General features: G+C 38.9%; 1 protein-coding gene across 3 annotated transcripts in view; it reads left to right on the forward strand.

The window, feature by feature from the left end:
• The window catches only part of stau2 (staufen double-stranded RNA binding protein 2), a 72,563-nt gene that overhangs the window by 39,796 nt on the left and 7,008 nt on the right, over nt 1-25,759 (forward strand). For all 3 annotated transcript variants that reach the window (XM_077624288.1, XM_077624290.1, XM_077624289.1), the window contains exon 13: nt 5,701-5,814. In XM_077624288.1, coding sequence (XP_077480414.1) covers nt 5,701-5,814 — 114 coding nt within the window. The remainder of the gene's footprint in view (nt 1-5,700; nt 5,815-25,759) is intronic.

A 25,759-nucleotide genomic window follows, 5' to 3' on the forward strand; every position in this document is an offset into this window, starting at 1 on the left:
CAGAGGCCAGATTGCGAAAAAGACTGGAAGAGTGGGAGGACCGTGCCTTTTGCGGTGCGGAATTTTGACAGGAAAGCGCATATTAATGAAAACATCCTTGGCGGGTGGCTTATGTCATCGTCATTCAGTAGATTTGCAGGATTTCTCACACTCTTGCCTTGTTTGTTCTTCTGTCCTCTACTCCTTCTTTGGCCGTGTTGTGAAACCACTTCAAATAGTGTCGACTGCCTCTACTGCCTGGCTGGCAGAACTCTCTTTTAGTCATCCTTTTCCTGATCTTCAAGGCTGCCTCACATTTTTCTTTAACATCAAACAACTGATTTTGTACAAAGACTCAAGAACAAGCACCCTTCCTGTCATCACCTCACTCCTCGTCTCTCTGTTTACTTTGGAAATTGTTTTAGAAAATACATTTTGGGAAGAAGGCTTATCCTACCCCATTAGTAGGTGATGGCTTCCAGCTGCGCAGTGTAGCACATTTCTGTGAATAGCAATCTTCGAAAACAACTTTTGCCTGCGATATAAATCAGACCGTTAATGCAATGTTGGCTGAATGTCCAGTCGTGCTGCCTGCATGGTGGCCTCTTTATTTATGTATGTGCATTATTTTATTTTATTTTTTTAAATAAATATTACTATGAAGCAAGCCCATTTGCAAACATTTAATTTGAAAACACTAATCTCTATAATAGGATTTTGCAGATTTTTGTTTGGAGCAAATCTTTTTCTCTTAACTTTTTTTCTTGTTTTAATAGTTTTAATTGCGTTTTCTGTAAATTATAGTTCTAAACACTTGCCAGGTTTCCACAAGGGAATTGTTGCCTATTTACATCTCTGTGGACATGTATTTTAAACCTAGTATAGTTTAGATTCTGGTTTATTTTCTCTTGCTTGAATTATTAAACATGTTTTGCAAACATTTCCTCTAAAGCAAGACTAGGCATCAAACGAGGCAAAGTTATGATTAACAGCCGTAATTTAGTGCAATTTTTTTTTTTTTACGCCTAACAAAATCTAATGTTCTACTTTGAACTGATTAGTGCAGAATCATGCATGACTTTGTGTTCCAAGCTCACTATAAATTCCTCTGCTCTGCGCAACATGACGTTACCAAGCAACCAGCAGAAACTCCAGAAGATAAAAGATCTACATTGTGAATTAGGGAGATTCAATGGACTTCTAAAAATGGCCTGGTGAGAGTAATGGAATTGCTTTCTAGTTTCCACCATCAAGCACTGGCATGAAATCACAACGGCGGTATTGTTTTAACTAGATTTCTATTTGGTTTGATTTTTAAATAAAGCAAAACAACCCCACCATCTTTATTTTACCCCAAGAAACCTGATAAGGAGATAAATAACCCATTAAAAGTTATTTGCAAATACTATAAAGAATAGTTTTGCTTTTTGTCTTGAAAGATTTGAGTGGTCTTGCCCCGCCTCATCTCACTGAGCTGTTTCATCCCAAAACCCCTGCCCTGTGCCTTAGGTCACCTAGTCATCAAGTGCAAGCTTGACATTTTTCTTCAGTTGGTTCAGTTATCTGTGATTTAAGAATTGAGAATGTGATTTAATGAAGCATTCTTATCTTCAGAGATACATGAAGTTCCATATATATATATATATATATATATATATATATATATATATATATATATATATATATATATATATATATATATATACTTAACCCCCATGGCTTCATCTTTGGTCTTCAAGGTCAACCTTGTTAATATAAAAGAGCAATTATATCACTGCTCTAACAAAGTGTTCATAAAGATTCAAAAAAGAAAATATATGCCTTTACTGTCATTGTATGACGAAGATACAACAATAGTCAGGAGGCACAGAGAACAAGAATAGTTTTTGACAGCTGCTAATTCTTATGGCAAGAATGAAACTCTTTCAGTATTGTTAAATTAAAAGCCAAATTGAATCATTGAGCATAAATGATACCATACTATGTTGTTGGCTGGAATATCCATCACATTGTTTTCAACAAGTAAGGTCCTTTGAAAAAATTTCAACCTCATCCTAATATCGAACTATTGATAAAATCAAGCAGAAATAAGCGGGTTCTACAATCCAAACAGTCCATGGAATACAGACAACAGATTTAAGCTGTAATTTATGACTCATTCTTTACATTTTTTCAACAGTATTGTTTATAAAAGTAGTGTATATTTTTACGTAATTTTAATTGTTTCGTTTCATCGTTTATTTTATGGCATATGTTTACAGTAGCCAAGTCAATTGGATATCTTCCACTTTGTCAAAATATTTCCTTTAATATCACTTCTGCCTTAAACCCATTGCTTTATTAAACATTTTACCCTTAAGTAATGCAAATAAAGCTCAAGAGTGACAAAGGCAATACTAATGTTTATTAATTTAGAACCACAATGTTTTGCAGTGTTTTGTTATTGCAAGTCCTTTCCTTTGAGGATTCACATTTCTATTTTAATATTATTGCTTTACAATTAGCGTCACAATTCCATGTGAGATTATCCACACATTTCACCTTCATCCAGATCAAAGAAACTGGTCGCTATTCACGGGCTTGGTGCCACCAGCCAGACGTCAGTGCAGCTCATTGGGAGGCTGGTCTGCGTCTGTCTTGGAGCACTGCTGCCATCACTGGGCACCGTTCTGCGTGGTAAAACTCTTAATGGCATCGAACCCTGATTTGTCACTGTCTACCACTACCTACCTAACCCTTAGTGGTTCCAATCAGCAATGAAGCTACAACAAAACCATAATATACTTAATTGTAGTTACTATTTTATTCTTGTTTGTTTTCAACTATTGGCAACAATTGTATTGCTCTACAATGCAATCATTCTTGTTCTTTTCTCATTAGTTCTATTTAATTATAATCAAATATATAGTATCACACTGAACTTTCTCTTGTTGAATTGAAACACTAGTTTTACTTTTTTTCCTCAAGTACCAGCTGTGTTTACTCTGAAACTGCTACCATTAGGGCTTATTAAAAGGTATATTAACAGTGTGCTTTAAACATGATTGACCCCTAGGGTCTCCTCTGAAGTGGTTCAGCAAGGACCTCTAATTGCTTCTCACCAACAATGACAACATTCCTCCAGTAAGGAGGTTCGTTTATTATTCTTATAGTCAAGGATATTTCTTTATATCTCAACTTCCCTTAGCTTGGCCATGCTCTGTTTCTTGGTTCTAGACGTTACTTTTAAATGCATATGATGAATGGAGCTGGGTCTCTGCTTATCAGTGTGGTTAATACATTATACAACTGGGCATGCTGAATGGGCACTACCATTGCCTTTCATTTCCTGCATGCTCTTCAGGGGAAGAGGTGCATTTGAGGTGGAGCCTGCTTTTGAGGCCAAATGTCAGAGGTCGTTCCACATTAGTGCTGCCGATCAATCGCAGGCCTTGCGTAACTCTTCTCTTCCTTTTGTCCATAAAGGAAGTGGATTAGAAGCTGGGACCTGGGATGATTAGTTAGGCCTGTTTAGAATGCGTGCACTCACAGATGCCTCCGGACATGCACTCCAACACATAATAGACTGGTTTGTTTTTTATGCTCGTTAACTTTGTTCCATTTTTGGCGAATCATCAAAGATAAGACTATGCCATAGTCTCATTTTTACTTAACCTAAGTGGGCCTTGAAGTAGTTGGTCACCCCAACTATTTCATCGTCACCAAGCCACCATGAAAGAAAGACTTCCAGGTGATGATTGGTGGCCTGCCAAATGTCGCTGTTTTCTAATCCAGAATTTGGCTGGTGATTGGAGCCATGTGATGTTTGTTTATACGGTCAAACATCGCATAGTGTGTCATTTGGCACTACAGACCCACAACAGCACTGTTCCCGGATTAAAATCACCTATTGAGCCAAAAAGCGCTGACAAAAAACATTGGAAATGGAGACCTGGAATGCTTCAGAGATTGTGAAGGGTCTTCAGATACAGATACTTACACATATAGATGCCAATATAGTTGTAACATTTTTAAATGTAGTAAAATAAATATAGAGAATGGTTTCATGAAGTGAAGCTGGACTTTAAACTACCAATAATTTTTGAGCAATAAATGCTAATTTCCATGCTGTCTGAAATGATCTTTTTATGTGGTTTTAACAATGTAATCTGAGATAGAATTCACATATTTAAGTTCCATACGTCTAAATCTTCTTCCTCTTTCTGGTGGCTTATTTTACAATATTCTTGATTTTGATTTGTGCACACAACAGGTAGCATTCCACAATTTTCCCCTCTTGGCCTGTTGCCATCTCAGCTGTACTTGTCTGCGTACTCATGCATGCAGGTGTAGCTGCTTTGGCCCGTCTCAAGTTTTGTACATTGCTTGCTCCCTATTACACAACTCAACTATTCCTTCATTTTCTAATGAGCCTCTGTCTTGTGTAAAAGAATAAATTTATTTCACTGTGCACACTTTTCCAAGTATAATCACTCACCTCTATCGTACGCAAATTCTTCTGGGAAGCCTTCAGCCACATATCATATACAGTACATGCTGTATATTACAGGGGCTAGTATTCAGGAAGAAAATGAGGGTCATGTCCTAGTTGATGGCAGTAATAAATCTGAATTCTGTAGCCAATAAAAATATAAAGAATGCTCGCAGTGAATTTTTCTTCGTGCCTCAGGATTGTAGGATTATCAAAATAGTAGATGGTGCTGTTTAGCCACTTCATTTCTAATTTGTTTCTTTGCAGTAGGATTATTCTTATTCATTACTGTATACAATTCTGGAAAAAAAGGAAATCTTAACACACAGTTTAGGAATTACATAATTTCCAACTGGCTATGTTTTTTTTTAACTTGCTGGCTGCGGTCCCATTTTTTTTCTGCTCCACAGAGTAGAGTCAATACTCCTCTGAATAGAAAGGAGCCAGATGAGGTCGTTTAGGCGTCTGATAAGGATGCCTACTGGATCCCTGGTGAGGTGTTCCGGGCCTATGCCTTTGGGAAGAGGCCCCGGGGATGACCCTGCACACGCTGCAGAAGAGACTATGTTTCCAAGCATTAATGAGAAGGCCTTGGGGTACGCCCCAAAAGAGCTGGGCTAAGTGGTTTAGATAAAGAAAGTTTGGGCTTCTCTTCTGAAGTAGTAAGATTGATGACCTTTTTGTCCATACCAAGTTTGTCCTTTTCTTCATTTAAATGTATTTTCATCATCCTATAGTAACAGGAAAGACAAACTCGTAATATAGCAAATTCAACACGTAATGTTGTTGATTACTATGCTTTGGTTTGTATATTCTTGAGTCGTCATCCTTAATTCTAGATTTTTATTAAGGAGCTAAACATGTAGGCCTGTTACGCAGAAGCAAAAATCATGGAAACAAAGCTGTGTTTCCAGAGCACTCAGGTCTCAGGAGCAGTCTTTCCCAGAGGAGCATCCTGTCATAACAGTACTGATTGCACACCATTCAGGAATTCCTGAAGAGTTAACCTTTCAGTGATAATTACTAGCAGTGATGTCATCTTCTCGCAGTCAACCACTCATTGCCATCCATGTTAAAATGTGGGCAATCTACATGTAACTAATATTGCATTTTGGTATTTAGTTTTTTACCTAGGTCTACAATGTCTTGTGTGTCTTGTGTCTGTCTTGCTACCGCAACCAAGAAATTTCCCGAATACGGGATGAAATAAAGTTCTAACTTCTTCACTCTTCGCCTTTGAACTGTTCCAGGTGCAGTACAGTGATGCACAGAGCGGCAAGGATTTTGTGACTTATCTGACCCTCTCTCCTGTGCAAATGACTTTCCACGGCACCGGGAGCACCCTCCAAGCTAGCCATGATCAGGTATGTTTACCATATGCAAATGCAACTTCCTCTTTAAATATTAGAGCAAATAATAGCAAAGCAAAAAAGAAACCTTTTAGAACGATGCGTTACATGATTGTGATTGCAACATTTTGTAGTCATTTATTTTCTTTGTCTATTAGTCTGGTTTGGGGTTGTACACTTAAAATACTAAATCATGTACACACTCGTTGAGCATGACATATGTACAATAACTAGAATAATGAGTAATACCTTCCTGACACCTTCGATTAGAAAGAAAACCGTTTTCATCGGCAGAATTTTTATTATTTTCATTTTTTTTATCCCATTATATGGGATTGGATCCCAGTGTTCTTAAATTTACGGCCGTTTGTTGCATGATCAAAGTTGGTCGATATTTTAGAAAGATGTTGCCTTTACGTTTGTATTGAATTAATCAAGCGCATTAGTCAAATTTTGTTAATAATGCTCCACAACTTTTAGTAGGAGTACTAGTAATCATCTGTTCGTTATACCTATTATTTTCAAGTCTTGTCCGATGTGATTAATTTCATTTTTTTACTTTTACTACGTAAGGCCAGCTCACTTTTTCTTCATGATCTATAATCTATAGATTGGAAAGACCACTTTAATAGTAGCGTGCAATCATCTTTTTCCCTCCTTTTTGGGGGGCCAGGGTTCTCACTGCAACAATCTCTTGCCTACTCCTTGTATTCAAAAATGGGACTCTTTGTCTCGTGTTGCCCAAGCAGAAAACCACTTGCTTACATTCTATCATCTAAACATGGGACACCCCTTTGTTCAGCAGTCTTCAAAGCTTTAATAAAGGGCCAGCCCTGTTCTGAATAGACAGCTGACAGGGGGCTTGTGCCGCTGCCACCGCCGCTAACAGAGAGCCAAGCCAATATAGGCCAGGCAGGTCTGTGTCCTCAGGACCTGTTGTTGCCAGGAGCACTGGGGCATGACCGACTGTTAGGGAAGGCCCTTTCTTTTCCTCATCTCAGTACAGTGAGGAGTGCGACCACAAAAGGAGTACCCAACAATGAGGGGTCAGCATCAGCACCCGCAAAAACATTGACATTTTAACAAAGTAGGCTGAAAAGGCGTCATAGATTTGGTCGGTTTGCCAAGGTTTTTTTTTGGTCAATATTGTTCTCAGCACACTTAACTCTTTCAGGGTCCATGGTCACTACAGTGCACAGATTGTTATTTATAAACATGAGTTATAAAAACAATTAGGAAAAGACTCCTTATTTAGGTTATCATAACTTGTGCTTAAAAGTGGTAATTTTGAACATGATGGCAATGACCCTGGAGTTCATATTACATTCAAATTGGTTAAACAATAGAAAATATGTGAGCTGTTTGACTGCACATTGATCTGTCTGCCTACCCAATTAATGGATTCCACGTGTTCCCTGTGCCACATGTTGCCGTTGGCATGCACTCTTCGGCTTCACACATAAACAACACTTGGCACATGTGTCTGCACTGTGAGAAACTGTAAACCTATTGTAAAACCTGCAATTGGATGTCGTTATCTCTCTATTATAAAAGTGATCTCGCCTCGTGTTGTATACTATATATGAAAAAAATGCATATAATTATATCCCCTACAGCCCCCACCCTCTGAGCACACACATGCACACTAATCAATGTTTAGCCTTCCTTAATTAGTTATTAAACCAACCCTTCCCTTTCAACCTTATTTTCTTTATTCTACTAGGCAACAATGAGTTTGTTGTTGAAACACTTGATTACACTTAGCCCAACAATGCTCTTTTAGCTACTTTCTCTAGTTTACTCTGTTTTCAGTCCTTGTGAGCAAAATGCTTTCACTGTACTTGTTGTTTTCAAATGTTGATTCCATTACCTAGACAGTTAAATGTGATCAAAACTATCTGACCTGAAAAATTGACCCCTTTGTTAAATTATGAAAAATGCGTGGACAACCAAAGTTCTTGGAATGCAGACTATATTTTTACCAACCACAATTATAACCGATTACCTCCAGGCCCCTTACATATAAAACCAATTAAAAGGACTTCACCCCAAAATATCTTAAAATGCTGCAACAAAATCCCACAATACAAAAGAAATTTAAGATGTGGATTAATATTTTGACATACATGATGAATATGAAAAGAGTTAACAAACAATGTCTATAGCTTTAGAACTTTAGCGTACTGCTGTGATAGTTATGCTCAACGAATTGAAAAAACATGTAAAACAGGCCCACATGGATATTGAGCATAGTTATGGACATAAACTCTCATAATTTCTGTAAAGATTTATTTATTTGAAGAGACAAACAACTTTTGGACAAGTCTTTTGTTCATAATTGTGGAAACTGTGGCCAAGTTTTTTATTAATGGCAGAAATGTCATTTCAGCAATGCGCAGCTAAGACAAAGACAGCGATACGCTTGAATGCCACAATTCCTAGCTTTTTTGAAAACATTCCTGAAGCTGTAGTATTTGTTTGGGTGTTTTTTAGGGGAGTTACAAAAACTGAGTTGTTGTGACCTTGTATGCCATCCACTTAATACCATCTGCCAAACACATGTGAGTCTGTAAGTAATCTTCACTGGAGGAGACTCGCATGTAAGCACACCGTGAAAAAGTATGACGTTTTGTATTCACACAGCCTATAAATTTAAATTACTACTGTTCTACCTTGACTTACTAGGGCACCAATATTTAACTCACATGCTGTTGCTTATTATTATCTTATTTAGATTTGTTTTTTTATTGAGTTGTTGGGTTTTTTTGGGGAGGTGGGTTCATTGCACCCTACATGGTTTATTCTCTCCTGTGGTATGCAGCTAATTTAGAGATGTCTAAGGGCTAATCAGCCAGTATAATCATCATGCCTATTTAATCCTATATGATTTTGTGTTGTATTTATATTTCTAAAATTTTAACGCTGTGAATGATTGGTTTATCAAAGACTCAATTTTTTCCATATGTATGAATATGAGTGTCAATGCTGGCAACCCGGTTCAGAGTGTACCCCACTAAGCAGGGAAATGAATTAAAATCAGATTGGTTCTTAATAATTAATAAGGATCATGCTCAGAACATACTTTCTGTTTGTCGACTGTATTAAAAAGCAGACTGAAGGAATACTAGAAATTGAGCAGTGGCCTCAAACATGGTCTTCAGTATTGTATTTTGAAGATCAGCACAGGTAAGAGGCAGTGATGACCAGTTACATATTTATATCAATTCAATATTTTTTTTCTGGCATGGCCAATTTCTGTGTTTGTTCTCCGGAGCTGAAATAAGTCTGTAGCAGTCAGTCTGTGGCGGCAGTGGGACACCAGGGGGGCTGAGGCCCACTGTGCTCTATGTGAGGTGTCGCTGATGCAACATGAGTGGCCTGCAATCGAAAATGACAGGGGTGCCTGTTGTCTCCCCCAAGACTCTCTCTCCCTCTATGTATCTGTGTGTATGGGTCTCTCATTGCGTGCAGTAATGTCCTCAGCTGAGCCACCGCCATCCCCGGGGTCCTGTCTCCCAATTTGTCAGCTGTGGCTGATCAAATTTTATGCACCACGGGCAAATTTAGCTGATTACATTTGACACGTTAAACATAGACTATCTAGCTGTCATGCTTTCATGTAATGGGGTCTGCTTTTGGGCAGTATTTTCTTGGTTTGACCATTTTGTCCCCTGGCATGTTCGATATCGAAAGTTCATTTAGAGTGTCCAGACAGCCTACCATGTATGCTTTTGGAATGTGGGAGGAAACCGGAGTACCCGGAGAAAACCCACACAGGCCCGGGGAGAACATGCAAACTCCACACAGGAGGACCGACTGGATTTGAACCCAGGACCACAGAACTGTGAGGCCGACGCACTAACCACTTGCCCGCCAGGCCACTGAGAAGTGTTATTTAAATAAATAAAAATCCCAACTCTTGTTCTATGATTTAAATAGGGGAAGTCAAGGTTAACCATTGCACATCTTACACAGTACAAATGAATAGGCAGGACTCTATGTATTGAACAAACACATTTTTAGCTCTTCCTTAATGTAGGCGTTGTTAGCAGGTGTTGTACAATCAACTCAACTTAATTTCTGCAACACTTGAAAAAAAATAGCTGTATCCGTTAACAAAGTGCTATGTTGCTCTCAACTGTCAGATCTTATTGCAAAAAAGATACCACCATCCTGATCAACCTAACATGTATGTGTTAAAAACACTAACTGCAAAGCAACACACTTCTTTTGTTGTGTGTGTGTCTTAATCCTCCAAAACCTCAGGAAAGAAACAAGCACATACAACATATAAACGTTAGAATTCTTTTGAATTACTTGTCAGCCTCTCATTCCCTAGTACACTGGCCTAATGATTGGTCTTATAGCATTTTATGAAGTGCCTTTTGAAGGGCTGCCGTGGCTGTGTACCGTGTGTTTTCATAATGAATGATTACTACGTTTGTCCGCGCTTTTTCTTGGCAAAACGTCCAGTTTGTTGGAGTGTAAGCATTTGCGCAGAGCTTTTGACCTCTATGTTGTTGGAAAGTAGACCAACTATAACATAATATATCATCTTGCACTACTCTTGTTCTCCAGAGAACATTTTGCAAGCCTATAAGTGACAAGACAAGGCTAGAATTGTCCACTAAAATGGCAAGTTTCCCTTGATATTGGTGTTAATTATTTGACATACTGAGACGTGTCAAATGATGATGCAAAGTTGTATAGAAATGTGTGGTGTGATGTGGTAGCAACTACATAATCGAAGGGACTGATGTCTTGGTGTGATGACTGCGGCGATGGTCTTCTCAGCTAAAGCTGTGTTCTCGGGTCTCCTGTGGAGCACAGGCGAACAGCAGGTGAGCTTGTGTTTGATGTTTTCCCTTCCGACTACAACGCAGACGCTACCCCAGGCTGAGCTCTTCTCAGGGGGTCTCGCTGAAGTGTTACCCAACCAGGCAGGCAGCTGTTGGACGGCCTCTCCTCCCTGCTTATATATCTTTTCCGTCTACCCTTTACATACCCAAACACGGCACCTGGATGGATCCTAAATCATTCATTGGATGTGGTGAAAGACAAGTCACTGTCTGTGTTGACAGTTTCTAGAATTTTGAATTGCTCAACTTGGGATCAAGATCCAATAGGCTTATTTCTGGAGTCACAATTTGTCAGGGTAAAATCTTTTCAACTGCATTCTTTGGTCACCAGGTTAGTGCAAGTGGTAGAAAAAAATCCACTGCAGGGTGCGTGTTGTCTTCTTTAGAGGTATGCATAGAAGTTGGCTCATCAAGGAAGGGCTTGGGGTAGAGCCTTTGTTCCTTGGCAATGAGAGGAGCCAGATCAGGTGGGTCGAGGATTTGGTTCTGGTACCACCCTATTGAGGTGTTCTGGGTAGCCATATCTTGTTGAATGGAGTAGATAGAGATGCATTAGTTCAGGGGTGGCCAATTCCCGTCCTCGAGAGCCCTTATGCGGTCTGTTTTCCATATCTCCCTCCACCAACACATCTGAATCAAATAATCTGGATCGGTATCAAGCTTCTGCACAGCTTGCTGATGAGTTGACCATTTGATTCAGGTGTGGTAGAGGAGGGAGATATGGAAAATAGACTGGATAGGTGCTCTCAAGGACCGTAGTTGACCACCCCTGCACTAGTTGATTTCAATCTTTAAGGCAAATCACCTAACTCTGGCCAAACCTACTATCAGACCTGTGGTCTGTTAACTCTTAAGATTTATTAACGTTTCAGCAAACCTGTTTCTTGTTATTTTTAAATTTCCTGCCGTAATGCATGGTCGAGTTCAAATGAAATGATTGCGTTCATAGATTGTAGGAGGTGGCAGCTCCCATCCTTCATTGTAATTAGCCTGCATCACAAGCCCTGAGTGAGAGCTACACCTCCCATGTACTCCCCCAAAGAAGCTAGTTACCTCTTTTCCTTTTTAAGCATTGTCTCACCTAGGACCTCTGCTGTCAGACCCTCCGATGTAACTCAAGCATGCACTGAATCATCCATCACTCACATGTGTCTGCACACATGCCCTCCTCAGGAAACACCCTTCAAACTAGAAGATTAGGGAGTGGATAGGGGCAGTGAAAGAATGATGGAGGAGGAGGGAGATGGGTTACCGATCCAGAAAGAGGAGCTAAAAGGGAGAGGGGGACCTAAAAAAACTGGAGTGAAATTGATTAAGTGGGGATACAAAAGATTGATTGAGACAGCAGATGATAAAACGGAAGATACAAGTGAGTCCTTTTTTCCCAGTGGAAGAAAAGAATAAACATGAACTTGCCCATTAAGAGACTTGTTGATAGCTCCCAGTGGCCCCTTGGCTACATTAGCATGTCTATTAAGCGTTGACATCGTGGGGAATTGAATAAACAAGTGTTGAACCCTTGAGTTAAATTGAGGCAGATAGACTTAAAATTGAAATACTTTGCTGGATCTTAACGAATATAAAAGAGAAGATTTAGGATTGAGAAATATAATCTTACCAGCAGCATAGCTCACTTGGTCCTTGTTATTGTGTTATGCTTACCATTATCAGTTGTTTAGATTTTGATGAAACTTGGTTATGATATTGGAATTTGTTTACATAACCATCAATTTTTACAAATGTCCCCATTTATGAAGACCATAAAAATGTCTGGTTAGAATTAAATGTAAGATATTTTACACAAATATTACATTTCTGAAAACAAACAAACAAAATAATTATATATATATATATATATATAATCATAATTTACTCATGTTTGTCTGGCAGCACAGCATTTAACTTCTTAGCATGGTGCCTTATTCTTCTCACAGGCTCTGGCTTTTCAGTTTGGGGTTGGCATGTTCTCCCACTTCTGTGTGGGTTTTCTGGTTTATTTTCACTTCTCAAAAACATGCATATTAGTTTAATTCCTCTCTAAATTGTCCATGAGTGTGAATTGTTGTTTGTCTAAGGCTACTTGCACAACGGACAGATAAGTTCTAAAACGTGTAATTATTTCACCAATTCTTTGTGTTGTCTACACTAACATATCGTTCAAGTATTCCCTCATGAGTATTTTTTTTACTCAGGGAACTTAGCATTCTACTACTAGAAACTGGGTGTCTTACGTCCAGTGTAGATACCTTCGAAAATGGTGTCCACATACTATGTCCGACATGTTCATATATTTATCTGCATTATTTATTGGCCAGATTGTTAAGCATTGTGTTATTTCGGAGACATTGTGAATTGTTGAACCATTTGAAGTAAAGTTGAGTCTGCTATTACCTGAGACTCTGAAACTCAAATCTCAGGTAACTAAAATAACAACATAACCTCAGCACGGCATTTGAGTGGTTAGCGCATCGGCCTTACAGTGGGGAACCTGGGTTAGATCCCAGGTCGGTCCTCCTTTGTGGAATTTGTGTGTTCTCCCTGGCCTTCCGCGGGTTTTCTCCAGGTACTCTGGTTTCCTCCCACATTCCAAAACACGCCATGGTCAGCTGGTTGAGCAATCTAAATTGGTTGGCCACTAATTCAGGGTGTTTCCCGTCTCATGCTCAAAGTTAGCTATGATAGGCTCTAGCACTCCCCACGACCCTTGTTAGGATAATCGGTTGAAAAAACGAATGAATGGTTTATTGTGAGGACAGATCTGATACAGTTTTTTGTAATTGTCAGGATACAAATTAATTGTTCCATCTGCGTGTTGTGTTTGTAGCAGCTCCATCCTTGTGATGGCTTAAAAGTAACCAAAGTGTTACATTCATTATCACCTCTGAAGCAAGATGTTTGGGCAGCAGCCGTGCAACCATCACCATGTTTTACTCAGTGTGTGACTTCCCACCCACACAAATTTAGCATAGATAAGGCTGAACTCGTCACACCTCCCGTTAATCATCACCCAGATGAGAGGCTGAAGTCAGCTAGGCATTCAAGTGCCAATTTAGCTATTGCTCTTTATATCATCTTGGCCTCATTAGCCTAATGTTATTTGACACTGAGTGATAGTGTGTAAAAAAAGATCCCGAGGTAGGACCCAGCTTTCTAATCTTTCCTGCTCTACAATGTGTGATGTATGTCACCTGTGGAGAGAACACCTTTTCTATCACCTATACATTAAGCTTTTCTCAGCAAATGTTAACCTTTCTCCTTTGATTCAGCATTTTGTAAAGTGAATGGCGATTCTTATGAGCCAGTTACATGGAGACATTCAAACAATTGTTGCGGATTGGCCTTGTGTTTTGACGCTGATGGTGAAGCCAGAAAGCAAAGACGCAAACTTTCAATTGTGAGCTCCAAGTTAAACGATTTAATTGCATGTTCCACAGTTGCATAAACAGAAAATGCAGCGAACTTTTCTGCTGTAATGACATTTACCACACAAAGACGACGGCAAAGCTTTACTGGCCCTTTCGTTTCTATACACGATTGTGTGGTATATTAATAAACTACTTTGGTTTTCTTAATTTCCCTTAACTGTCCTTTAACACACTTACACAAAAACCCTTAGTCCCGCTATCACCTCAGGAGTGCTTTACTGAATTTGATAGTTTAGATTTCGTTGAGTCACTACACAGTCATTTTCTCATGAAAAGAAAACCGCAAAACTGCCATTGCTATTTTGCTGTGAAAAGTATTAAAAATGTATGTCGACTGTCTGCACTGACAACCTGAGCTGAAGAGGATGTTGTTAAGGAAGTGTTTGTATTGGCTGTTTTGTTACAAAACTGCACTGCCTTAATCATCACCCTTATTCACCCCTTTTAAAGGATAAGAATGGATTAGGCAACTAGTGTAGATGTCATTTTTTTCTCCCTCTAATATACAACGTAACGTTTTGTTTTATTTTCAACAATTTAGCTTCCCTAAAGTCTCCTCCCTTTCTCTTATTGAATAATGTGATGTGTGAATATTTCATTTCAACTTGCCACCTGCACTTCTTAAAAGATTTGTATCATCATGACGTTGTGCTACAAACTGACATACGTATGTAATTGAAAGACAGCAGCTGTGATAACACCATACATGTCATGGGATCCCTCTGAAATGAACAAGCGAATATCTGCACCTCATGGAACATTGTAAAAGAGGTGTGTCTAATGCAAAGCCTCTATCAAAAAGTGATTTCATAGACAAACTTGGGGAGTAAGTAGAATTTTGTGAACTGTATAAGTACATATGTTCCCTCAGAGAACATGAATAAAAACAGAGGATCACAAATCAGTCCTGACATCGACTGCCTACAATGTCATGGATTTTGTCGAGTTAAAGTTCTGAATTTAAACACATTTATTTTTCATAGTTCACAACTTCAAAGATATCATCACAGTGTTGCATATTTTCATCAAACATTGACAGTAATTGGACCTCTACAAGTCTCCACGATAGACATGAATGCAAAGAGGCATGTAAAACTGGTAGAACAACAGTCACACAGTGGTCACTGTTGGTGGTTGTCATTATTCCTGGCCAAGGACATTGTTTTCCCTGCAGTCTGCCTGCCATTCAGCAGGAGTAGAAAAGTAGCCAACATGTGACTATCAGGCTGTCTTTTTTCATGGACAAATTTGGATTCTAGTGAGGTCACTGTCCTTTTGGTGTCTTTTTGTGGTTTTGCTGAGAATTTGAAGGCCATCACTCAAATTTTACTACCTTGTAAGTTGCCTCCCTGCCAGAAAGGTGTAAATCTTATTCTTTCCACTCAATCGATGTTAAAGGACGCTATCTGGAGTCATGAATCAGGCCCAAAGTGACTCTCGCTGTTCAGCAGCATGTAACAGCGCTAAAAGTGGGGCAGTCCAGTCATTAAACTCCCGCGCTGGGATCGGTGCTTTGTGGCAGCATACTGAGTTATGGAGATGAGCGTAACGACTGGGGAATGTTTTTCTGTCTGTCTGAGACACCCCTCTACCTCCAACCCCTGCCTGGCTCCCCCGCTGGCGCCGCCTTCCTCTCATCTGGATGTTAACGCATTCTCAGGCCTCAAACAGCAGACATTTTGAAACACTCAAAAACAACAGCCACATCGGGGGTTAACACTAGTTACGACGGAGGTGTCACACACTCCTGGAGTTTGTGTAAACGTTGTGTGGGTGCATGTCTGCCCGCCTGCCTCATAATAGTATCTACATCGTCTGGCGAATCTGATAGGTTCACCATTAGGCATTCCCAAATGCACGCCGTAATAAAACAGACATCTGACTCATAACCGGGTTTCTTGCAAGAGAGAATGATCTTGACCGAAGACGCGTGTGGATCGATAATAACCCTAACAGAATCTTTCAATATGTGGAAATGGTAGATTTTGGGAGACATGTCAGGGTTTTATTATTATTTTAGCTTTTCATTTCTTTATTCAAGTCTGAGAGTTCGGCCATGTGTAATTGCAGCACAAGCAAACAATGTGCTAATTGTGATATGTAATATGCAAAGCTTTTTTGGATTCACAAAACACGACACATCAGATGAGGGAGACGTAACAATGATGCAGTTGCACACTACGAACAATGGGAATCCATCTTTAAAACGTGCCGAAGAACAGTAACATCACGTTATGTTCAAATTCAGTGTTTTTAGCCATTTTTCCATATTTGTGCTTTGGATGTAAAGCTTTTATAATGCCTATGACAGGAGTGATGGATGGAGTTATTTACCTTGCAAATTATGCTTCTACACTGAACATACATTATTTGCATTATGCAGGGTGTAATAGTGAAGTTGTTTATTTATTTATTATTTAATTTGTATTTATACACAAAAGGCCATTGAGAACAAATCATTTGCAAAACTGAACCTGCGACATACAGTGAGTAAAAAAAATCAGCAGTCCCTGCCAAGGGGTAGCTCTACTGCTTTCATTATTAAATTTATATTTATTAAAATTCCCCAAACACACTCAGTTTTATAACAGATTAAAGATACATGCACACATTTTCAATATATCCTTTTCATGTACCTCAACACTTACATTACAATATATTACTATTTATTTGAGCAAGAATTGGCCATTAGACAATTCATTTGTTTCCAGTTCTGGACAAAGTATTCTCTATGCTCTATCCAAAGTCATTTTCCGTGAGATCAGACTTTGTAAGGTGCTCTCAAAGTCATTTCCCCGATTTGTTTTTAATTTTATTTTTTTGTGGTGCTGGTAAAAAGGATTTTAAAGCCAAACCACTATTGAAGAATGTATCCATGTGTATGTAATATCATCTGGCTTTGTTTTCAGTGCACATTCAAGGGGAAGCGATAGAACGTCATTATCTTGACACTCCCTTCACCTTTATACCGCAATCTTCGGAAAATGTGCACTTCATAAAATGGCACTTAATCTGAAATAGGTCCATGTATGCACATTCACAATCACTATTGTCAACACTGCTGAAATTATGTGATGTATGGTAAAAGCTTTAAAGGGTGAAAACTATTGTGGTAAAGTTTCTTTAAAAAAACACAAAAACAAACAAAACAAAACCATTTGTGTTCTAGTTTCTCCTTTTCCTTTGGGAGATTTTCTTCCAAAAAGTCCTGAATTTATATCTCTTTGAATCTTTTTTTTCATCATCTCATTCAAACTCTCACACACGCAGGCACACAAAACACACATTTCTCCCCTGTGCCCACAGAGTAAATGTGGAACCGTGTGAGCCTTTAGGAGGACTTTGAAATGAGACGTGGCTAGAACATCAGAGGATTCTGACATTCTCAATGAAGCTGGCTTGATTTATAAGAGAGACTGGACCAGGGGGGTTGTTTCTAGAAGCACACAAGGCTATGAGGTCTTCCATTAGTACCCTGACCTCTGTTTCATGCGACCAACCACGGCATGAGAGGAGAAGAATGGAGGAATGGATGGTGGACTTAGGGGGGAGTCTTTCCCTTTTTTTTGACCGTAGAAAGTCTGCTATTTACATTTTCGAGTCAGGCAGCAGAAATGAGAAACCCAAACTCGATCATTTGTCAGCAGCCTGGGGTGTCCTGATCCCTCTCTCAGGCCTGCCCCTTCTCTTTCTCTCTTTTACGGTCCTCCTTACAGTTTTACCATCTGCAATCCAATTAGTTGGCTCTTAATCACGTGTTAAAGTGCAGCACCTTCCTGGTGTTTACTGTCTGTTTGCAATGCTGTAAAAAGGTGTGAGGTGTCTCATAAAAACATACCCACAAAGGATTAAATACTCCCTACCACTAAGAGGCTTAGTAACCGAAAAATGAGTGCTTCTGCAGACCATGTAATGCGTTAATATTCTTGTTTTTTTAGAGTAGGAAGGATTGATAAGGCTAGCAGTATATATGGTTGTACAAGTTAAAATTGACATGGGTAAACAAAATAATAAATCATTAATTTTTCATTCATTCTGTATGAAAAGATCTAATTAATCGAACTCCTTCACAGTATACCTCTTTAATTTTCAGTGCATTAATAGTTTCACATATCCAGGGTATTTATATTCAGTACCACGCCATCACAACTCCACTGCAAACCACAATAATAAACCTGTTGTTAAATGAATTCCTCTAACAATTTCACGTCTTGCCTCAGGTGTCATTAAGTATTATTGAGGAATATGCAATAGCTGTTGAGAGTCTTTCAGTGAGCTTGTTCATTACTATGTCAGTCTCTTCTTGTTTTCAGACGTAATCTATAATATTGCTTTGCTCCTGCTGAGATTTCTCCTTGTTTATTGCTCTTTCTCGAGCCCCCCGATTTCTCTAAACCAGCATGGATACAGAGCTGCCTTAACATTCAAAGAGGGAGATATGATTTTAGAATGCCGTACATTCCAGTTCTCCTCATCTCAATTTATTTTTAGTCTATTTAACACAGCCCTTGATTATATTTGTGAGAAGGCTTAGAAGGAATAGCTGTATCTCGAAATGAATTCTTTCAGTTTGAAGCATAATGGAATTTATTGTTTTTTGTAAACACGGTTGATATATAATCTGTGTCTATAGTGCACAGTGCCAGTTGCTATGGAAACATACAAGGGTTTTCATAACATTTAAGGCGCTCCCTTAAGCACAGTGGGTCTCGACCAACCTCTGTCACACATAAGCAAGGCTACTAACCATTTCCCTGAGTTTCAATACAAAATAAAACATACGTTGAGCACACAGAGTAAGGAGAAACAGTCTCGTGTCTGGTGACAATCTATAGGAAATAATAAAAGACCACAACAGGTTTTACTGACCTGTCCCTTGTGTGTACGAAGCGATTGAACGTCAACATAGAAAGGAGGGCGCTACAGGAAAAGATGAGAGGAAGAAAGCGTAAAACGCTGACTGACCGTTCGTCCTATCTTGTTACCGGATGTCCTTGTCTAGCAGACATCCACTTTCACTGATGTCCCTGACATGGGAAATACAACATTTCTGATGGGGAGTTTAGGGATTATTGCATGCAGATGGCAGTAAAACACTTAACTCCTCTCACCTTACCCTTTATCGTAACCTTCCATAGACGACATTCCCAAGTTGCTCTTTACCCACACCTGTAAATTTCCCCATTAAATCCTCTCAACCATTTTTAAAAATACTCTCTCTGGATTTCATGCAAATAGAATGTTGTTTGTTTAAATCCTGTGAATACCTGCAACAAACAGATGTTTGACTGTCTGACAATGTAGCTTCTGGGTCTCAATTCTTGGTTCAGGCTATTTTCATTTTCAGCCAATTATAACAATAATAAGATCACATATATTTTTGAAATGTCCAGTTCTAGCAGATTAATACATTTAGCTAAAAAACTCTGCCTAAGTAGCTCAACATTTATGGACGCAGTAGTCATGGTGTTGTAAATATGTATATTTTCGCGCTGAAGTATAAATACTATTCTGCACTTTTGAGTTCCAGTCTTTGAAACAACAAACCTGAACACTTTTTTTTACAAACGATGGGCTTTACCGTTTTAAAGTAGATAAAATATTTCTGTCAAAAACTTTCTCTCGGAGACCGGTTTAAATTGTTTCTATTTTCAGCCTCCAAAAGCTGTTGTCATGTTAACAGACAACAACATTCATGACTGTGTATAACAAAGGATGAGCAGGAGTGTCAAGGCAAGAACATCTTGACAATAGAGATATAGGACGCCCTTTGGGACCGATCAGTATCACTCTGATGAAAAAAAAGAATGTGTCTGAACGCCAGCCGTTCTTCCCACAGCTTTCTGTTTTTCCCCAAGGGCAATTTCAGTCTTAATAGGCCGGGATTTGACGTAGAAGCGTCTCCCTTTGGCATGCCTAGCACATTGATCTCTGCAGGTGGATGTGATGTGATGTAACACAAATTTTGAGTCGCCAAGGAAACTTAATAAAAATAGAGCTCAGTCATAAAGCCGAATCCACTCTCCCATGATAGTTCAAATGTCCTCTGATTGTGCGTTACATCACTGTTTCCCAAATTTTACTGAGCTAATGCACCAATATTACATATAAATAATGATAAACTCGTCTCTCAAAATGAATTAACTTGGAGTTTTAATTGAAAACAGCTCATAGACTCACCATAACTATTGCTGATGTCTGAATGAAAACAGGTGGGTAGACAGTGTAATTGTCTTTTGTCATAATTTGGAGGAGGATTTATTTGTTTGGCTTGTTATTTCACCAGCACAAACATATTTGGACAAAGCTGTTTGTGATTTGTGGAGTAAAAAAAGAATTCTGGTGTGGAGAGTTATTTCGCTTGTGTTTGTGAGACAGTTTTGTTTAGGACACATTGTAAATGTCACATTTCCAGTAGAAGTCTTTCGCAAATTTATTCATCAAAATTTCTCAAGCTTTATATAGACTGGCTCACTGTTAGTGTCCCTTGTTCTGCTAAACAAGTGACATGTTGAAAGGGCTCTCTAATAAACTTAATTCCAAATAAACCCTATAAATCGCTGTAGTGTGGAGGAATCTTTTCCCACAGGAACTCCTTATAAAATAGACATTTTATTTAAAAAATATTTTCGTTAATAACTTCCACTACATTAACATTTTGCCATACAAGAGGAATTCTCTGTTTATACTTACCTATTAATATTTAAATAAGTGTAATATTTGAACTATGTGTAACTTGCTGTTAATCAGTGTTCAATATTACGTATGCTTTTCACGATGTATATTTAAAAATTGAGATGAACTCTCATTTCTCTTTGTGAGTTGTTAAGGATATTACATTTTTTACACATAAAATGCTATTATTAAATCAATCTGGTCCCATGAGACAAAATTGTCTGTTTTTAATTAGATTTTTTTTTCTTACCACTAAGACATACCATTGCTACTCTCTTATCATGAAGGCTGTCATGCGATGTATCTGCGTATCATCTCAGATGCTCGGCTGACAAGGCTGAAGTGCGGTATGCGTTTCTACCCTCGGCCTTCGCCCATATGTTCTGAATTACGCCCTAGGAGGTGCCATGCTCGGCAGCGCAATGATGGGAGGGGATAAAGCAGGCCTCTCCGGGCCAAATGACGCATGACACGGCACTTCGCCCCAGGCCCTTATTTATGGCTTCCCATGTCAGTGAAGACTTGCTCCCCTGGGGAGCCTCAAGGACCCACTGGACGAGCTCGGCTAGCATGCGAGAAGGCCAGAGGCCTGCACGGAAATATGCATGCCATCCCCTTTGGGATTTCTCATCACCATAATGTGGCAGCATCCACACATAACTGCAATGTGTGCTGGAATCAAATACATTTCCTCATTGAGAAGTTTGTTCAGCTGTACGGAAGCCTCGGGTAATCCTCGAAGATAAAAAGAAAAAAAAAGTCTGTCGGCACATGAGAAGGGCTTCAGAGGAATTAACGTCATGTCAGGCAGTGGCACACACTGCCTCTTTTATCAATGCCTCTCGTGGCAGAGGATGTGAAATCTGGAGAGGGAGTGAGGAAGCGATTTTGGTGAGAAGCTCTGAATACATTTTCTCTGTAGTTACTCAAGAGTCCATGTACATATCGCACCAAATTAACAAATAGATGCATACTCTGGCAGCACTTATGCACACACAGGTGTTCTCCATGAGCTGTCATGGACATTTTCTGTGATCCTGATCCAGAGACTAAATGTGGGCTGGGGCAAAGAAAAGGAATTTGGAGGAAATGAAAGCCAAGGAAAGAGAAGAAGCTCGGCATTTATGACAAAGGAAAACCTACTGAAGATATGTTAAGGAAATAATGAGCATTATAGTGTTTTGTGAAGGCTTTGCTTTGGAAACAGTTGATGACAGGGAGCCCTCCTCCCAGGTATCCATTTCGGGTTTATGTGGCCTTTTGGAAACAGCACAATATAGCCGTCTTTAGAATTATCTGGAAAAAAAAAAGCATTTGATAACTTTCCAGCTTCTGTCTTCTCTCTTTAAAGCACCCTGTTTGAAATCCACTCGGGTCATTGTTTAGTCTAGCGGACATCCCTTGGATCTTCCTCATCTGAAACGTTCTTAGATGCTTTTCATGTTAAACGGCCCTCCCACTTTGCCGCAAGCCTCTGAAACAACAACTGTACCATTATTCAGAAGATTAGTTGCTATTAGAGATGTATGTACAAAGAGAGTGGCAAAAGATTCGTTTTTTTATGCTAATTAATCACTTCTGTCTAATATTAACAAAACAAATGCTCTTCCATCAATAAACACTGCTCAGGCCTACATCCTTTATTTGACATATTCATGCTTCCATATGCTGCAACTACTTGAATGCATCTGCATCTGTTTAGTCGTTCCTTAAGAGTGTTCAAGAGTTAACAGCCATTCCTCAAGCCAATTTGTTATGTCAGGTATTCAACTAGTAACCTTTCATGCTCATTAAGTAGGTCTTACTTACAAAAAGGTTGGTCTGGAGATTCTGTATGCAAATGTGTACTGTAAATAGGATACATCACTGATGTATACTCTCGCCCTCCTTTGGAGATTCTGACCACAACTTGATAACTCCTTGAGACCACCAACAAAACACTGGTGGAACAGCAGGTGTCCAACATAAGGACTGTGACAGTTTGATTGAAAGACTCAGGAAGGGTGGGGAGCTGCTGGTCATTAATAGTTTTATATTTAATAAAATATTTGTTGTATTTATCAGTTGCAATGTTATTTGTATCCATCCATTTTTTAATACTGCTTCTTTCTTTTTCTATATATTGATGCACCGCACATTGATTACTGTCCCTTCTTTAAAAAAGCCTTAAACATGATTCACATGGGAAGCTGTTTTTGACAATCTTGGTTTGGATCTAAATTCAGGTATAGGTTTTATGAAACCAAATTCTTGTGGATCGGGACTACTTATCTATGGTGACTACTTATGTATTTAATTATTTATTTGTGCACTTCATGGTGAAGCTTTTAATCTCATTGTATGTGTGCTGAAATCCATAAGCGGAAGGCACTCTTAGTGGAGACAGCAAAGTTTTTACTTCATGTTCGAAGACAAGGGAACCACAGACACATTTTATTCCTTCTGACTTTGAAGATGCTTTGCATTTTTCCTCTCCATTTCCGGGCACGCATTATTACAATAAGTCTAGTGTAGTGTTAAACAATGCTAATGAAGTTGGCATTGCATGATCTCTACTTTTTGATGTGGGAACTATTAAACTTTTTTCTTATCACACTATATGCAATATATTACTTTAGATATGAATGTGTATTAAATACAGATAAAATGTGCTCTTTTCTGGTACACACTCACTATACTTATATTATATATATTTTCCATTCCAACCAAATATTTAATTATTTGGACTCTTTATGAACTGAAAATTTTCTTTATTCTCTCCTGTTCAATTCTCTTTATTCTCAACAATATTTGCAAAGTATGTTTCACTACCGGACGGACCTAGCTTCTTTTCCCTGTGTTTTTTCCCCCCATCTCTTTAGCCAGCCTAACTTTGCCTGTCTTCCATGGTTCACTCGAACCCAGCAGTCCTGCAGTGAGAACTGACACAGGAGTCCGATTTGTCTGGGTCAATGTGATCTAACAATCCATTAGATCCATCAGGCCGATGCATCGGACTCCTGGGAGACTGGGCTTTTGTTTGGCTAAGCCGTTGATGGAATCAAAGCCTCTGTTGGGGAAGCCATTAACAGAGCAGCAGGCCCAGAAAAATGAGCCGCTCTTGTCACTCCACGTCAGGAACCCGGCCGGCTACGTTTGCAGCCCGTCCTCACACGCCAATGGCCCATTTGACCGCCGGTTGTCTAAGCCTTTGAACTAGGAGAAGCTAAATAGATGGATGAGTCAGCCAATGTGTGAGGTGGGCACAGGGTGAGTGCCGGTTTGTTATCTAAGTTGGGGTGTGGAAGGAGACTAGGTGAAGAGGGACTAATGAGACTGACTTCAGTACTTAAGGGGTTTTGAGCTGGTGGGCAAGTTGACATATCAAGGACATCCAATTTAGCTGGCCAGTATTCTTGTTTCACAATCTTGTGTTAATGTCACAGGCTAGAGAAAAGGGGCAAAATACCATTGAGAGTGCGATGATTACTCAATAAGGATGTTAATTTAAATGATTTGAATCAGCGCAGTCATTTTTTGTAGGTCACCGGTTGATGTTACAGTTCAACCGAAACTTTTTGGCCGACTAAAAATGCTTTGATTTCAAAGCACACAGACACAGAGAGAGGTGCAGTGTTTGTTCAGCAAATATAATTAAGTTTAATGCAAAAACTCATCTACATCCCTTCTAATCATTGCACTTGTACTGTTCAGGATGAGAAGTGAACTAGAGCTTATCTCAATTGTCTTTGGACAACGAGATGTCTTGAAAATTATGGAAAGACAAACTTTCAACATTCCTGTCTCCAAATGGCTGCAGGGAGCTATAATATCTAGATATAATTTGCATAAGATTGCAGAAAATGCACAGTTGTCACACCTAGAGTCACTAAATTAACAGAAATTTCAGTCAACCAAACCCAAATTTGGTTGATGAGCTAACATCTTTGTTTTCCTATTTTGAGGTAAAAATTCTGTAATCTAATTCATTGCTTATCAGGCGTAAGTAGGGTTTCTTCCCCCAGCGTTTTTTTAATTTATTTATTGTTGTTAATGTACCTTTTTTGTGTTTCCAGTCATTTTTATATCGTAAGGTATAGATTGATGTCTTGGTTTGGGCCACAGAGATAACCCAGACTTTGGAGTTCATTTTAAAACCTGATGCATAAGTCCAATGGGTGCTTTTGATGATGCCCATTTTATCTCATTAGAACAATCATGGGCTCCTTCCCACAGATTTCCTCAGTTTTTTGTACTATGGGCCGTAGACTGACTGCCCTGGCCCTTATGCCTGCCTGTCGTATATCAGCAGCTCTGCAACCGTCAAGCCTCTGATTTATGGTTGTTTATCTCCTTGCACCCACCACCCACCCTCAAAACAGATGGGCTTCTACTATTTACATAAGGAGAAAAGGCTCCAAAACCTGATGAATAAATACAAGTTAGCTAGTTAAATTTATTATAGTTTATTACTCCCCTCATAGTTAATTTTGGTCAATTTCTTGTTGTAATAGTAATTGAATGTCACTGTCATCCATAACCACCCAGTACAATTGATGACCTTAATGGTCATTGTAAATTGGTTGCCCAAGGAGTAAAAATTGTTACACTATTCATTTGATTAAAAACTAACATTTCCGATACTAAATTTTCTTGATTTTATTTTTATTAAAATAAAAAATATAAGTCCCCAAAATACAATTTTTCAAATCTGTCTTACCATGTTATTACAGATCTTGCGAGTCTGACATATTTTGTTATGTCAGTTTGATGGATAAAAGCCAGATTTCGACCTTTGCTCTGTTCAGTTATAAATTATGTTTCCCTTTTTAGCTTTCTCATAATATGAAAACACGTTTTTTTTCTTGTTTTTTTTTAACTCAAGCTTTACGGATGATATTTGGTGTTATACTCCCTACTAGCATTGCATTCCATGGAGACATACTGGCACACACATGTACTACATGTGAAATTTGGATTTATCATTCATCTTAAAATAAAGAAGTAGAGTTCTGTTAATAT

This window comes from Stigmatopora argus, chromosome 17 (assembly GCF_051989625.1).
Source record: "Stigmatopora argus isolate UIUO_Sarg chromosome 17, RoL_Sarg_1.0, whole genome shotgun sequence".
Classification (NCBI taxonomy): domain Eukaryota; kingdom Metazoa; phylum Chordata; class Actinopteri; order Syngnathiformes; family Syngnathidae; genus Stigmatopora; species Stigmatopora argus.